The sequence below is a fragment of the Panthera pardus genome, unplaced genomic scaffold, assembly GCF_024362965.1.
Source record: "Panthera pardus isolate Hobbes unplaced genomic scaffold, ASM2436296v1 HiC_scaffold_16, whole genome shotgun sequence".
NCBI lineage: Eukaryota > Metazoa > Chordata > Mammalia > Carnivora > Felidae > Panthera > Panthera pardus.
Window position 1 is genome coordinate 138,854,948 of NW_026526721.1, and position 17,471 is coordinate 138,872,418.

General features: G+C 39.0%; 1 protein-coding gene across 5 annotated transcripts in view; it reads left to right on the top strand.

Annotated features, from left to right (window-relative positions):
* Positions 1 to 17,471, top strand: part of UBE2E2 (ubiquitin conjugating enzyme E2 E2) — a 369,725-nt gene that overhangs the window by 265,937 nt on the left and 86,317 nt on the right. For 4 of the 5 annotated variants that reach the window (XM_053903849.1, XM_053903851.1, XM_053903850.1 and 1 more), the window contains one exon: positions 15,066 to 15,198. The exons of the other annotated variant lie outside the window; for it this stretch is intronic. In XM_053903849.1, the coding sequence (XP_053759824.1) occupies positions 15,066 to 15,198 (133 nt within the window). The remainder of the gene's footprint in view (positions 1 to 15,065; positions 15,199 to 17,471) is intronic. 5 annotated transcript variants of the gene reach the window in all.

Sequence of the window (17,471 nt, forward strand, 5' to 3'; positions counted from 1 at the left end):
TCACATCTGCCTTTTGTTGGTACTTGCCTGTGATTTTGGCCAGTTCTCATCTCTGACGCAGAAATGTGGGGGCTGATGCTAGCACCTCTTAGTTCATCAGGACTGCCTTGTCTTCTGTTTGTGTTGCTTCCAGTCTACACTAAGCCTTGATGCCAGAGAGCTGTGTGGGAAAGAAGATGAGCTTTTGAACGACACGTTCCTAGGTTTGAAGCTCAGTTCCACCATTTACAGTGTAATTTTTGTCCAGCCATTGAACTTCTTTGAGCCTCAGTTTCAGATAACAGTAATTTTGTAGAAAGGCAGTCATTTAAAGGAATATGTATTAATGGTAACAGTTGCCATTTTTAAAACATTCTTTGCCAAGCACTGTACTTGAAACTTTTTATCTAATTCTTAATAAAGCCCCCACAATGTAAAGTTTCCTTTTACAGGTAAGATAAGGAAACCAAGGTTCACAGAAGTACAAAAAGTACCTAGCATCATGTCTGACATATAGAAGATGATCAGTAAATTATATCACATGGAACCTTCCTTCAGCGCCTCTCAGCCTTTAATATACATATCAGTCATCCAGAGATCTTTTTAAATTCTGATCCAATAGGTTTGCATAATACTGTTGTTCTCTGGACCACACTTTGAGGCCCTCAGTGACTCCATAGTCTGATAGCGGTTCTCAGCCCTAGGTGCTCATTAAATTCTGATTGAAATAGTCTGGGATGGGACCTGGGCTTTTCTTTCTTTTTCTTTCTTTCTTTCTTTCTTTCTTTCTTTCTTTCTTTCTTTCTTTCTTTTCTTTTCTTTTCTTTTCTTTTTTCTTTTCTTTCTTCCTTCCTCCTTCCTTTTTTCTTTCTTTCTCTCTTTCTTTTTTTCTTTTCTTTTCTTTCTTCTTTTCTTTTCTTTTCTTTTCTTTTCTTTTCTTTTCTTTTCTTTTCTTTTCCAGAAGCAGTTCAGCACTGGCCTCCCTTTATTCAAAGAAATCATGTGCTGAATCTATACGTGTGTGTGTGTGTGTGTGTGTGTGTGTGTGTAAACAGAAGTGCAGTTTCTGTAATTGAATCTCAGGTAGGGAGGGAGCAGAGAGATTAGTGATCCCAAAAGACCTCATTGGAGTGCGGCTGCTCCTGGAAGCAACAAATTTGAAAACCACAGGTCTCCAGAATACATTTCCAATTCCTATCATGGCATTTGAAGCCCTACATTATCTAACCTCAGCCAGCTGGCATATTTGCTGTTCTCCCAACAGAGAACTCACTTTCCTCCTCCCTGCTTTATTTCTACACAGTGCCTTTATTTAACCTGTTATGCCCCATCTTCCTGTACCTGTTGAAATCTTCTTCATCTTTCCAAGCCAGTTTAGTTGCCACCTTTTTTTAATGAAGTCTTTTCCTAGAAAAGGTGTGGTTTATGTCAGAACCACCTGTGGGATATGTTCAAACCACATGCTTACCCTGGCTGAGAGAGTCTGATGTTTCTTCTCAGATCACTGCTGACACACGACCTGGGAGTGCTGTGGTGTAGGAAAGCCCACCCACCTGGAAATGCTGAAAATCAAATCATTCTTTTTGCGGGGCTCCTGTATCATCTTAATTATGAGTCCCATGGAACACATACATCTTCCTTCTCCCATGTTGCCCAGTTAGGAAGCCCATTAGGGATCAGGACTGTTTGGTTTGTTTGTTTTTGTTTCTTTTAAATCTTGCTCAGATCATAACACAATGCTCTACACATAATAGGCACTGAGGAAAAAAGGTAGGAAACTTGAAAATAAGTCTCAGCACCCAATAGCCAGTATTTTGGTCTTGTGGAGACCTTGATCTCCTGAAGTGTAATCACAGGAAAATTTTGAATTAAGTCTGCTAAATGCCATCTTTTGTTGACAGTCAATGTCTTTTAACACAGGATTATTATTTACAGTAGAGTCTATTTTAGCCACCTGACACCTCCATCTACAAGGCTGACATTTAGCCTTTCTTCTCCTGACCTTGGGGAAAAAGTGTATCTCTCTATGTATTGGTATTTTGTTGTTGTCGAAGTGGTAATGTGTGTGTATCGTGGAGCTGAGAAAATGAGTATTAAAGCCACTAGTCTACAGCATCTGAGAATTCTGGCTTGGTAGAGTCTCACATGTTGTTACAGGATGGAACATGAGAAACTGAAGCTATTCTTTACTGAATTAGAAACCAGAAAAGATGGGACTAAGCAGTCAACTTGTCACTTTCTGTCATGAGCTCAGTATTTAACAGGAAGAAGTATGGTGGACAGAGAGAGATATTAGCATACAAGGTGTCATACACCAAGTACAGAAAAGGGAAGTCAGACCCCCTAAAGAGAAACCCTTCCTATTTGCATGTCTTGGGTCCAGGAGTAAAGGATGAGGTGAGCTTCAGGACCCTGATTTGCCTGATGACTAGTCCCTCATTTGGACTATGGCTGATAATATCAATGGCATAAATTTACATAACCCTTATTATGGGCCAGACACTATTCTAAGCTGTTTACATATATTAACTCATCTACTGTTCACATCAACTCTATGAGGGAGCCACTCTTTCAAAAATGAGGCAACTGAGACAATAGGAGATTAAATAACTTGCTGTAATTCACATATTTAATGGCAGAACCAGGATTCAGACCCCTGGTTGTCTTGATCTGCAACTATACCAGTAGACTAGTGTTTTACTTAAGATGCTTGTGTATTATTTTTCAACATTTATTGTATATCTGTGTGTGCAGTTTACTTTTGCCATTGGCCTTCTATTTGACCTATTGAAAGAGAACCCTGTTGGTGGATCTTGGAGCCACAGAGCGATGTCAGGAATACAAAGAAAAATGCAGGTTGTAGGATACCACAGCCAGCCTTTTCTGGAAGAAATTAGATAGCTGTATGAAGAAATCGTTGTTTACCATTTTCCTATCCAAGAACCAAAGATGTTCCCAGCCAGTGGAAAGTGTATTGAGTATATTGGAGGTATTTAATCCACTTGGGAAAGAAATTGCCTTGATAATAACTTTGTATACAAATAAATAAATCTTTATAAAATAGCTCACAGTCCCTAAGATCTGCCACATCTCAACTTCCTTTTTTTTAATGTTTTTTTTTTTTTTAGAGAGAGAAAGAGAGGGAGAGCACGAGGAGGGAGACAGAGAATCCCAAGCAGGCTCCGTGCTGTCAGCACAGAGCATGATGCCTGGCTTGAACTCATGAACCATGAACTCTCATGACCTGACTCAAAATCAAGAGTTGGACGCTTAACTGGCTGAGCCATCCAGATGCCCCTGCCCCATCTCAACTTTCAAATGGAATTTTTACTTCAATACTGTATTATAAATGTTAGAAAACAGGGGCTCCACAGGGCTCCTGGGTGGCTCAGTTGGTTAAGCGTCCGACTTCGGCTCAAGTCATGATCTCACAGTTCAAGAGTTCAAGCCTGCTGGCTCAGTCGGTTAAGCATCTCAGGTCATCATCTCACAGCTCATGAATTCAAGCCCTGCTTTGGGCTCTGTGCTGACAGCTCAGAGCCTGGAACCTGCTTCATATTCTATGTCTCCTTCTCTCTCTGCCCCTCCCCCACTCACACTATGTCTCTCTCTCTCTCTCTCTCTCTCTCTCTCTCTCTCAAAAATAAATAAACATTAAAAACAAAATAAAAAACATGTTAGAAAGCAACAAAGCTACATTTGGAATGATACCAGGAAAGCTTATATTCTGTCGTCTGTGAGTGGTAACTTTTTTGAGAACTAAAAAAAAAAAAAAAAGTGAGAAGGATTTGACTTCCTCAAACTATGTAGGGGCATCAGAGGCTTGCACTTTTGTCAAAAGCTTATTTAACCTTCAGATAAGATCAGTAGGCACATTAAAGTTCTATAGCCATCCTGTCTAACACATGTGTGGGGGAACGTTTTAAATAATAAAGAAACATGACCTGCTGCATTGGCTAGCTCACATGCCAAAATGGCTCTTACAGTACAGGTAAGAGAGGCTAGTTCTGGAAGTCTTGAGTACCTTGAGCACTTTCATCTCTCAATATAGAATGGAGAAAAGGCACAGAGTCAAGTTGGGAGGTGGGCAGTGAAAGCAGTGTTGCAAGAAGTCATCCGTTTGCTGAAGAAATGAAGAGAGTAGCATAAAATCAGTATTTCTAGTTTAAAAAGCTGAAAAAAAGAAGAATTTGGTAGCTAAAATAAAAATGGCTTTTTACCAAACCTGAATCTAGTCCTTGAAACATGCCCAGGATAAAAACGTGAAAGGAAACCCAGGTGTTAGTCCTGATCTCTGGTCTCTTCTCTTACACAGGGCAGTCCATCATAATGGTAACTATATAGTTTCTGCAGTTGAGTCGTCATATCTAAATTGATAGCAGTTGTGAAATGGTAAGAGCCTCTCCTTAGGATCAGAGCACTCTGGTTTTCTGCTGTGCGTGTGGTCTTGAGCAAAGCATTTCACTTTGCAGAACCTTAATTATATCACTTTTTTTTAAAGATTTTTTTTTTAATGTTTATTTATTTTTGAGAGACAGACACAGAGCACGAGCGGGGAAGAGGGAGACACAGAATCCGAAGCCGGCTCCAGGCTCCGAGCTGTCAGTGCAGAGCCCGATGCCGGGCTCGATCCTACGAATTGTGAGATCGTGACCTGAGCTGAAGTCAGATGCTTAACTGACTGAGCCACCCAGGTGCCCCTTAATTATATCACTTTTAAAATGAAAGCTTTGGGGGTGCCTGAGTGGCTTAGTTGGTTGAGCATCCACCTTCGGCTCAGGTCACGATCTCACAGCTCATGAGTTCAAGCCCCGTGTCCTCCTCTGTGCTGATAGCTCAGAGCCTGGGGCATGCTTGAGATTCTGTGTCTCCCTGTCTCTGTCTGCCCGTCCCCCACTTGTGCTCTGTCTCTCTCTCAAAAATAAATAAACATTTTAAAAAAATTTTTAAATGAAGGCTTTGGATAGAAGAGATTTTCAGTGAGAGCTTTTTCATTTTTCAGGTTCTCACCCTTGCAAATGCATGCTAAGAATTGCTACTGAAGTCCGTAATTTTTTCTATGGGGAAGAGGGTGTGTTGAAAAGGAAGAGAAAAAAATCTGCAGATAACTCAACTTATTTCTAGAGTCTTTCAACTAACTAAAGGATTATATAATTCAGTATTTTAAGTAATTCTTGTTGATTTTATGCCTGATTGTCTAATTCAGTAGAATTCCAGTCCTGTTCTAATGCTTCTGCTTCTTCTGTGTTTTGAAAAAGCTGAACTAGATGGTCTCCCAAGTCTTTATAATTGTAACCTTATTTCTAACAACCCACATATACAAAATAAGATTTGGTTCTTTTTGGCTGTGACTTATCTTTGTCCTTACAAAGATAATGTGTCTTATCAAAATGCAGCTTAGGAGGAAAAGGAACAATATGCAGTTTTTCCCCATGGTCTTCCTTCCTGTTTCCCAATTTCTCTGTTTCTCCCTATTCATTATTTTGTACAGTTAGGTCTTAAAATTTTAAGTCTTTTGCAAAGTTGTATACTCCTTGCAATATATCACACATTGGGAACATTTAAATATACACAAACACACACATACACGTAACACGGAAAGAAGTCTAAGGTGTCATGACCTCAGAGTCTGCCTTCTTCAGTAACTTTCAGAAGGCTAGTTTTATGCACTAAGCATACTAACTTACTTAGCTACTACCTTCCCTGGGAAAAGGAAGTATTGTGATTATTAAGTAGTAGTTATTGTTTCATTTAAAAACCTCTTTTTCTCTAGTCTCTTCCCTTCTACTGAGTTGTTGACCCGTTAAGAAAGGATACAAATAGATGACGGTAGTGACTTTAAGGTAAGATTTGATAAAAGATATCTACAGTCAAGTGAAGTCATTTTTTTCTTATTCTTCACATTTCAAATCTGGGAAGTGTGATTGAGGACAGAGATCCTCGCATTTATTAAGCACTCATTGACAGAAAGTATAAAATAATTCTTTTTCTTGGAATACTTCATGAATAAGGACCAGACCACTAAGAACTAGAAAGAAAATGTATGAAGGAGAAAATATCAACCATTCAAGCCTAGTGAACGAAATGGATCTTTTCTGTCACCACTATTATATTGTAACTTCCTAAGATGTTGTGGTGGGCTTTGGTGTTACAGGTATTCAAAACAAAATCTATAAACAAATACAGGAAACCTCAGGAGTTGATGAAATACCATTCTTCATCTGTGTTCTCAAGAGCTACAATCCTGGCCTGTTTTCTCAACACCCTTTTAGCCATAGGGGAGGTTTTTCACTATCAGAATGAGTTCTTTTTTTTCCTGTGACCCAGATAATGCTGTTGCTAAATATTTCTTCTTTCCCCAGTATTAAAGGTCCCCAAAATAACTTTTTATAATGCTGTTTTTGCATAGAATGTTACCACTTCCAAAAGAGTACTTAGCCTTTGAGGGGAAGGAAGATGTCACTGAGGAGAATGTAGCTAAGTTGAGGCCTATGGGACGAATAGAATGGTCAGACCTACAGAGCATCTTATCCGAATCCAGGAGGCAAAAAAAAAGCCCAGCTGTCTTGAAGGTTTTATAACTAAGTCCAATATGACCGGAGAATGGAGCTGGAGGAAAAGGGAGTGGCAAGAGATGAGGCCAGAAAAGTCAGCTGGAGCCGGGTATTTTTGAAAGAAAATTTGGGTTTGATCTTGAAAATATTAAGAAGCCAGAGAAAGCAGGCAAGCAGAAGATCCCATTTAAAGGATTTTCTGGAAATTGCCCTATCAGCAGCAGTTTGATGGATGGATTGGAGGAAAGCAAGATTGGAGGCACGGAAACAGGATGCTGGTGCCGTCATGTAAGTAAGAGCTAATGCAACCAGTAGACAGATTACATAGATTGTACAGGCTTTGGGTAATTTAGAGAAGAGAAGGAGGAAGCACAATCAGGTGACTCTTGGGTTCCTCCCCAGATTAGAGGTTCCATCAGTGTTTGATGACGAGATACCTAGAAGGAAGATGAAAAAACAAGGAAACTGAGAGTAGAACCTCTCAGGAAGCAGACACTGAAGAGATGTCTTTGGAGAGGACAAAAGAATTGGAGAAGTACACTAGAGCAGAGAGTGTCTCTTGGAGAGATACCTGGGGAAGGGAGCTGTTTAGGAATCAGGGAGTAGAAGCTACAGTTTTAGTAAAATGAAAACAAAAGGCACTGTTGGGTTTAGCAACAAATAGGTCAGCTCATGGCCTTGAGAACAGTGTGAAAACATTTCCCCCTTAAATCCCCCACTCCCACATGTTTTTTCTCTTTTCATTCATTCATATCATTCCTACAGTTTGGTATTTCCCCTCTTCAGCTGCCTTTCCTACCTTCCTTATCTGTAACTGGTCTGAGCCTTGCTTTCATGTTTTCTTTTAAGGGATAGGCCTATTCTTTCCTTCCAGTTTGACATTAAAGAAACGTGTGTTACTGTGTTTTAAACAAGCAGCTCAGTATTCCTACAGCTGTTTACTCTTAGAGGGACTTTGGACGTATGGGCAGCAGGTCATTTGCCTGTGAACAGTGTGCTCGCCACTGGAAGGGATGAATTCGTCTATGTGGAATCTGACATATAAGAGATTTCCAGAGCTCTTGAGAAATCCCTTGTGCTGTCTCCTCTTCCCCATTCAATCCCCATCAACTTCAGGTTTGTGTGGGCATATCAGAGATTCTCTACAAAGGCAAGTTCCTTGTCCCATGGAGCCAGAATTCTTACGTTGCCTGGGCTTCCTTACTCTTTCTCTATCTCAGAGTCAGTGTTAAATGAAAAGGCAGCAGACACAGCCAAAATTTCTTGGTCTTAGAGTCACAGCTGGGGCACAGCACATTGAAAACATTCAGATGTATTTAAAACAACTTATGATCTTAAATAAAGACAGCGCTTAGTCCTTTTCAGCATTTTTATTGTAGATGTGTTACATTTCGCATGTACAGAAGGGCTCATCCTCTGTAGGCAGCAGCACAGAAAGCTGAACAGTTTACGATGTTGATCCTCTGACAGAAATTGTCCACGTGGCAACTTTGGTTATTCAACTAATTTGTACTTTGCTAACTGATACTTGCATTTTAATAGATTTGTCTAATTGCATTTTATTTTGAAATAGAATTCTGTTAGCTGTGTTTATCTTTTTTCTTTAAAAAAATAAAATCTGAAAATAAAGTTAAGGGTAGTAATCATTACAAATACTGCAAGAGGGAAAACATTGCAAATAACCTCATACCTAAAAATCATGATGTTAAATAAACGTTCCGTTCGGTGAAAAATTGGATTTCCTGGAAGTGGCAGCTTGGATTTCTGATGGTTTCCAAAGTTCTGCCCTATTGGAATACATATCCTAAGATTAGGTTGCAGGGTCGTGGTGGTGAGTCTTGGCAGCCTGTTTTCTAGTCCTGGGATGTTGAAACCCTTCTTATAAAATCAGGCAGTTAATCTTTTGAGTGTGTTGGTGAATTTCTGTGTCATGCACAGAGCATAACGACTAGAATAGCAGCTATCATTTGGAGGCTTATTATTTGGGCTTTTACAGGCCCCATTTTCCAAGCTCCGGGAGTACATCTCTGATAAAACTTCACAGTTGTCCCACAAAGTTAGTGCTGTATTGCCCCATTTTGCAGATGAGGAAACAGACAGATGGAAAGAGTATATAAGGAGAGTACGTATTTACCCAGGGCGTATACAGGTGGGAGTGGAATTCCGACAAGCAAGTCTGACTCAGGCCCATTCATGGTCTTCACCATCACTCTGTAGTGCATATGTCCTCTGACACCAGCTTTTATTTGATCAACTTAAGGAAGAAACGATCACTAAAAATATAAAACGGTCTGCAGCTTCTGCTTCTCACTTTTTTGATCCAAGTATGTAAAAGTCCTTTCTTCTGTTTTATGTAAATCCAAGTCATTCTGACATATTAAGAAAACAATTTGGCCAGTAGGGACTACTGGAGCTTCTAAGTCTGTACTGTCCAGTATATATATGACCACCAGCTACATGGGCTAGATTTCAATTCATTATAATCAAGTGAAATTGAAAATCCACTTCCTCATTCTCACTAGATCCATATCAAGTGCCTAATGGCCATGTGAGGCTAGTGATTACGATGGTGAATAAGAATAAGCACAAAAACATTTCATTATCACACAAAGTTTTATTAGCGCTGCTCTAGAACACTGTTGTCCAATAGAAATATAATATGAGCCACTTATATAATTTTAAATATTCTAGTAACCACATTAAAAAAATAAAAATAGGTAAAGTTAGTTTTAATATATTTTTAGCCCAGTGTATCTCAAATATTATCATGTCCACAAGTCATTAACAAAAAAGTAATGATGTATTTTACCTTCCTTTACATTGTCATTGAAATTTGGAATGTATTTTATAGTTTATAGCGTATCTGAATTTAAACTAGCTGCATTTCAAATGCTCAATAGCTACGTGGCTACCATATTGTACGACACACTTCTGGACTTTAATCCCAGGGTTTTATCAGCTGGGGCATATCAAAATGGGAGTGGGTTGGGGCACCTGGGTGGCTTAGTAGTTTAAGCATCCAGCTCTTGATTTTGGCTCAGGTCATGATCTCATGGCCATGGACTTGAACCCCGTGTCAGGCTCCACAGTGGGCATGGAGCCTGTTTAAGATTCTCTCTCCCTCTGCCCCTGCCCCACGCGTGCACACCTGCGTATGCTCTCTCTCAAAAAACAAAAAATGGGCGCCTGGGTGGTTCAATCAGTTAAGTGTCCAAATTTCGGCTCAGGTCATGATCTGAATCTCCCCTCCCCCCTCTCCCCGCCCCACCATCGTCAGGCTCTCTGCTGACAGCTCAGATCCTAGAGCCTGCTTTGGATTCTGTGTCTCCCTCTCTCTCTCTCTCTTTCTGCCCCGCCCCTGCTCACCCTCTGTCTGCCTTTCTCTCTCTCTCTCTCTCTCTCTCTCTCTCTCTCTCTCTCTCAAAAATAAATATTAAAAAATTTCAAAAAACAAACAAACGGGCACCTCGGTGGCCCAGTCAGTTAAGCTTTTGACTTCGGCTCAGGTCATAATCTCACGGTTCCTGAGTTTGAGCCCCGCATCAGGCTCTGGGCTGACAGCTCAGAGCCTGGAGCCTGCTCCGGATTCTGTGTCTCCCTCTCTCCACCCCTCCCCCGCTCACACTCGGTCTCTCTGTGTCTCTCAAAAATAAAAGTTAAAAAAACAAAAACAAAAAAACAAGCACAAAATGGGAGTGGGACAGAGGGCTGTGTAATTCAGGAACCATTACTATAAGCTTTGGGCTTGGAGGGAGTGCACAAATGCCACTTCTCAGATCACAGAGGAGGCCAGCCTGCTAAAACTTAATCTGTATGTATCAGAGAAGTGATAGAAGTCTTAGATGCATTTTGAAACACCACCCTGTGTTCAATATAGTTTATTACTACTAGTACTTTCTTTAAAAAGGCACATTTGGACGGTATAAACCAACTCAGAATGATGTTAGCTCTGTTATTTAATCCATTGTTGATAACTGCACAGACAGCTGACTGACTTCAAAGAACCAATAAAATTTGGTATTCTGACTAAGAACCAAATAAAATCTAAAATGTGCACTAATTAAATGTAAATTATTTATAGACAGCGGCTGCTTTTGTGAGACGTCTCCCGACTTCTGCTTCTGAGTCCCTTCCTTGGTGGCACTATTTGGTTCCTCCTCAGCCCAAATTATGTAATTAACTGTGATGGCCATTCTTGGAAGATCATCTTAAAATTTCTCAAATGACTCAGAGAAATTGCGTCTTGGTATTGTGGAAACATGTCTACGCACATTGTTTCATAGCTGTGTTCTGTGTGTGTTTTTTCAACTAAATTTCTTCATCCTCCTTGAAGTAATGTTGTAACTACAAACCTATAATTTACTCTACTTTTAAGTTCTTCCTTCTGATAAACTTATCTATTCATATTGAGTCTAATTATAGCTCAAGGCGTAACCATGTGTATTATTCATCTGAATGAGTGAGCTTGTCTGGCAACAAGGAGCTGTTGTTGCCAAAGCTTTATTGTCATCTGGCCTCGGTACATTCTGTCTGTACCTCACTGTCAGCTTCAGGAGAGGTAGGTAAAGAGGATGCGCCAGGGGTGCGTGCCCTGCTTCTCAACATATTTCAGCACTTTACAATACACTGTGATCTGATTTTATTTTTTTACTTCATCCTTTTTAAATAAGAGAGATCGAAACTAGAGACAAAATTGAACTCTGCTTCAGGGAGTCTGGGTGGCTCGCTCAGTCGGTTAAGTGTCCAACTTCGGCTCAGATCACGATTTCATGGTTCATGAGTTTGAACCCCGCGTCAGGCTCTGGGCTGACAGCTCACACACCAAATCACAGTCTGCTTCGGATTCTGTGTCTCCCTCTTTCTCTGCCCCTCCCCTGCTCAGACTCTATGTCTCTCTCTCTCTCAAAGATAAACATTAAAAAAATTGTTTGATTAAACTCTTCTTCATTCCCCATTTTCAGAACTATCCCATCACTCACCCTACACCTCTCTCCTGTTCCCTGCACATCCACTGTCATGAATTTAGGTCTGTCTTTTTTAGTTCATTTCTTTAAAGACTTGGACATATATGTGTGTCCACAAACAATATATAAAATACTGTTTTGTACTTCTAGTTTATATAATAGGATCACACTGCACATATGCTGCATGTTACTGTCTTCATGTATGATTTTGATAGACTTTTTTGGCACACTTGTTCTTAATACAAAAACTTGGCACATATCTAAGAACATATCTAACACGTAAGTAAATTATGAGACCTAGTAATGAAACAGGTAACTCATGAATCCACCATACATACTGAAAAGTAGACCATCATCAGAACCATTGCAGCTCCTAGATACTTCTCCTCCACCATCTGATTCTACCCAAGAAACTACTCTTTTGAGCTTTGTTCTCTTTCATTTTCTTGCCATACCACATATGTATGTGTCCTCAACAATATATGTTCTTGTTTGGTTATTTTTAAACTTGATGAAAATGCTATATCATATTGTATATATTTCTTTAGACTTGCTTTTTTTATTCGATCTGATATTTTTAAGATTTTCCATGTTAATCAGTATATTTTCACTGTATGTAGTATTCCTTTGGATGAATTTATTCCTTTTCCTGTCAATGGACATCTGTGTTGTTTCCAGTTTTCTATTACAAATAGTGTTTCCATGAACATTCTTGTATATGTCTTCTGGTGCACATGTGTAAAAATTTCTCTGTGGTATGTACCTAGGAATGCAATTGAAATGTTGTAACACAGGAGTATATAGATTCAACCTAAAGTCCACGTTCTTATCCAAAGTGATTGAGCACTCTTCAGCAATGTATAGGAGTTCTTGTTTTTCCACATCCTCAACAGTTGATTTTGTCATTTGCTTTTATTTTTGCCTGTATATAGTGTAAAATAATATTGAACTGTAATTTGAAGTTTTCATTTCCATAATTTAATGAAATTGAATATTTTTCATATGATTATTGGCCATTCATGTTTCTTCTTTTTTGGAAATGCCTATTTATGTCTTTTCTAAGTTATTGCTAGTCTTTTTCTTTTTGATTCACAGGAATCCGTATACTGGACACTAGAATTTGATCAATTTTATATGATCCAAAAGTCTTTTCTTAGTTTGTGGCTTGCCATTCTCTTTAGGCAACCTCTTAAACTTCTGACTTTTGCATTGAAGTGCTTAATCCATCTACAACAAGGGTTTGTATATTTATTGAAGTAGAAATCCAGTTTTTCTATTTGTCATATACAAAAACTGTTTGCTTAGCCCCATCACTTCTGACATATATCAGATTCCTGTAAGTGTGCAGAAAAGTTTGATGATTTTCTCTGAGCTTCCAAACACATCTTAGAACCAAGTTGTCAAGTTTATTTTTTTTCATAAGTTTATTTTTATTTATTTTGAGAGAGAGAGAGAGAGAGGGAGAGAGAGGGAACCCCAAGCAGGCTCCTCATTATCAGTTCAGAACCCAATGCAGGGCTCAATCCCACAAACCATGAGATCATTACCTCAGCCGAAATCAGGAGTTGGATGCTTAACCATCCGAGCCTCCCCATCAAGTTTCATTTTTTAAATAACTGTTACACTTTTGATTGGAATTGCGTTGGATCAATATGGGGAAAATTGACATCTGTAGGATGCTGGATCTCCCTACTCATAAACTCTCCATTTATTTGATTCTCTTCAAAAAAATCTTACATATTTTTATGAAACTTATTCATAGGTTTTGTGTGTGTGTGTTTCTAATACTATTACAAGATATTTTAAAATATATTTTCTAATGTTGTTAGTGTGTTGAAATTCAGTTGGCTTTTCATATTGATCTTATATCTAGCCACTTTATAAACTCTTTTATTAAGTTTAATAAATTGTATATAGATTTTTTTGTGTACATAAATACTGCAGATGCTCACAGTTTTATTTTTTCCATCTCAGTCCATACCTTTTGTTTTTTCCTTCCTTGTGTCTTCCATACCTTGATGGATATGTTCTCTAATACAGTATTGATTAGAAGTATATGTAGTGGGCGACCTTATCTTGTTCCTCAATTTTTAAAGGGTATACTTTTGGTATTTTGCCACTGAATATATTAGTTGCTGTGAGGTTTTTGGTAGATATTCTTTATCAGGTTAAAGAAGTTTCTGTCTATTCCACTTTTGCTAAAAAGCTTCTTTGTCATAAATGGCTATTATTGAAGCCTATTGAGTGCTTTTCCTGCACCCACTGAGATTATGCCTTTTTTTTCCAACTTTAATATCTTAGGTAAATTACATTAATGATTTTCTATTATTAAACTATCCTTGCATTTCCAGTGCATATCCCAACTTAATTAAGATGCATGCTTTTGTGCTACACTGCTCAACAATGAAGTTTTTGTAGATCTAAACTAATTTCAAAATAAGAAAGAGTAGTAACTAAATCTTTGTTGACAATAAAATCCTCCCCAAAGGGTTTGCTACTGGACATGAGGGTAATTTGTGGCTATTAGATGTAGGTATTAGCTTGATGTAGCAAAAAGAACACTGAAAAGCTGAATTATAATCTCATTTTGTCCTTTTGTTCACCTGAGAGATTGCAATTCATGTGACTCATGTGGGCATTAGTTTCCTCAGCGAGTTTCTCAGAGTCAGAGACAGATGTTTACCGCTACTCGCCATGTGGCTTCACTTGCTTTCCTATTAATGTATCATCATCGAACAAAATGTACTTACTAGGCCTTAAGACGGGGCAAAAATCTATTCCTCAAGGAACTTCTAGGGAGTGGCAGAAAAAGTAAACACTTTAAAAATACAGTTATGGGGGTGCCTGTCTGGCTCAGTTGGTAGGGCCTGCAACTCTGGATCTCGTGGTTGTGAGTTCAAGCCCCACGTTGGGCCTAGAACTTACTTTAAAACATTTATTAATTAAAAACATTGTTATAAAATGAAATACATCTTGTTTTCTACAGGCCACACTATTCATGATACATGAGGGCCAAGGGAGCAGATTCTTTGGCGGGAAAAGAGAAAAGAGGAAGATTCACGTGGGATGTGATACTTGAGCTGAATTTTATGGCTGATGAACATTTACTGATCTCTGTGAACCTCATTTGTATTCTCAGTTGTTAACAGACAGATTAGACTATTTTTTATTAGACTTTATTTTCTCTAGTGGCCCTTCTGTCTTCAGATATTTGTCTCTTTCACTCTATGACCAAATCATCTTTTTTAAGACCTCACAAATAATTTCATGCTTTATTAAACATTTGTGCTTCTACCTCTGGTCTTTGGTCCTAGGAATCTTTTGTTCAATAGGTACAGGATTGTGGATGGCAAAACAGAATCTTCCTGATTCTGTTTTATTAAGTAATACCAACATCTTTTCTTTATAGAATATTGATGATACTGACAAGTGAACCATCATATAGAATTATCCTACTTGTTGTGTTTTATTGCAATTGCTCAATTTATTGTTACCAAAATAGAATTTTTTTTTAATTTCAGGGTTTACATAATCTCTAAGCACATTTCATTTGTATGTCTTATTTCAGTGCTGGACCCAAAGGAGACAACATTTATGAATGGAGGTCAACTATATTGGGACCCCCAGGATCTGTCTATGAAGGAGGGGTGTTCTTTCTTGACATTACCTTTTCACCAGACTATCCGTTTAAACCCCCTAAGGTCAGTATGAAGTATTCATCCATTTTTAGCAATATGTACTGTTGTATATGTATACACATATACATATTCTTAAATATACATATCTAGGAATGCATGTCTATTCTGTTAACACAGACAGATTTCCAGGGCTAATTGTATTTAAAAGGAAACAATGTGAAAAATTATAGGCTATATCCCTACCCCAGCCCCTCACTCATATTTCATTGATTTTTCTCATCCTTTCTCAGCGTCTCCTTTCTGTGGTTTATGTTGTAATGTAACATAAAACAGCATGTAATGGGTGGAACTAGGTGAGTGAGATTGGGCCTGTGCCAGCCCTGGAACCCAGAAAACCAGACACAGCCTGAAGCTGGAGCCAGAACCGAGCCCAGGAGCCAGACTAAATGCAGAGGGAGTCCCACCACTCAAGTCTTAGGGTACTTAGGGTACTCCAGCTGTGGAGTTTTGAGTTTTGAAAGTTCAGCTGCTCACATGAACTACACATGCGCTAGAATGGAAAGTGTGACCCACAAAGGCTGAAAAATGATGCCAAGAGAATTTAGTAAAGAAGTATTTGTAATGGTTAATGTAAATGACTAATTAATGAACATAGGAAATTTACACTTATTTAAGACAAAACTATACACTTTAAGAATTCTTCACATTCCTTTCTACTGTCTGTAAGTCAGTCATTTGATGATTTGATGGGTTTTAATTCATTCTCCACTTTGAAAAGGAAAAGACCCTAAAAATACTGACTCTGTGCATTGGCCACCAGAAAAGAATTCTTATTTGACCTGACTTAACCCCTCATTGCAGAGGGAAATAAAACTTACTTGAGATGTATGTTGGAGTGCACAGTTTTAAAAAGTGAAAATAAAACTGCCTTTACCATGAATTTCTGTAATTCCTCTCCCTCCCTCTTACCTTTACTCCCTTTTTTCCCTCTCTTCCTTCCTTCGTTTCCACTGATGCTTGGATATCAAAGCAAAAGTAACAAGTATAATTTTACTAAAGAAGAAACCAAGGCACAGAGAAACTAAGTAACTGTCCTAGTATTACACAGCATGCAAATAGTGGTGTCCGTATTTGAACCCAGGAAATTGGAGTCCAAAGCCCATGTTCTTTTCTACATCACACAATACATTTTATCCAAGCTGACAGAGCTGGTGGCACCAGTGACCCCCCATTCCTGCATTAGGTTGGTTTTCAGTGACGAAGCAGTAGTGTGTCTAATATTTACTTTCTCCTTTTACTGGAAGGGAACCTTATGTGTTTCATTCTACTGGGACCGAGCCCATAAATCACCTGGAGTAGTTCCCGCACTGCCAGTGATGCGAGGACCTTTCTCGGACAGCCTGTTCAGTAGAGGAAGGACAGAGCAGGGAAGAGGAGGAAAAGTTCAGATCAGGGAGTTGTGCAGCCTGTGAGTCTGGTGCAGGCTGTTCTCTACATCCGAAATACGCATCTCAGAAAACCTGTGGGCTTATCCACGTTCGGCATGACAGAAATGTGTAGATTTAAGCTGGAAGGGGGAACTGATAAGTTAGATAAAATAATTGTTTCCAGAAAGGCTTGGATGGACTGCAAGAATGGCCTGAAACTAACAGGATGGAATTTAACATGACTAAATGTGTAGTATTTCAGTGAGAATTAGAAGGAAATCATGATACAAGACAGGAAAGAGAGACCTACTTCATGTTCATGTAAATAAAACTTGTGGGCTTTTAGCTGACTGAAATTCTTTGGGAACTTAAGGTTCCTGAAGCCTTACGGTGACATTTTCAGGACTACGATCCCCAGAACTCTGCACCAGTTGCACTGTATCTGGAGGGCTTCATTCACTTCTAAGCTCTTCATTTTAAGAAGAATAAACAAGATTAAGCTGGGGAAAGAGTCATCCACATTCCTGAGCTGCTTCGTTGGGTAAAACACTACAGTGGACATCAGCCGTGCCAACTCCTTTCTTTTCTAAAACACCCCACAAAGCGTTAGATGTTCCCTTTCACAGATGAGGAAACTTAGGTGAGGCTTAGAGAGGTTTCCGGTAGACAACCAAGAATTTACTGAAATCTGACTTTACAGACCATGTACTTTCCGCTGTTAACCTGGAGATGTTAACCTAGGAGGAATGTGGTATCTGTCCTCAAATGTTTCAGGAACTGTGGTGTGGGTTAGGGTTTAGACCTTACTCTGGATGGCTGGATGGGACAAAAATAGACACAGGAGGGTGTCACAGGGAAGTAGATGTTAATTCTTATGGGGAATATCTGATCCACAGCTGTACAGTCTGC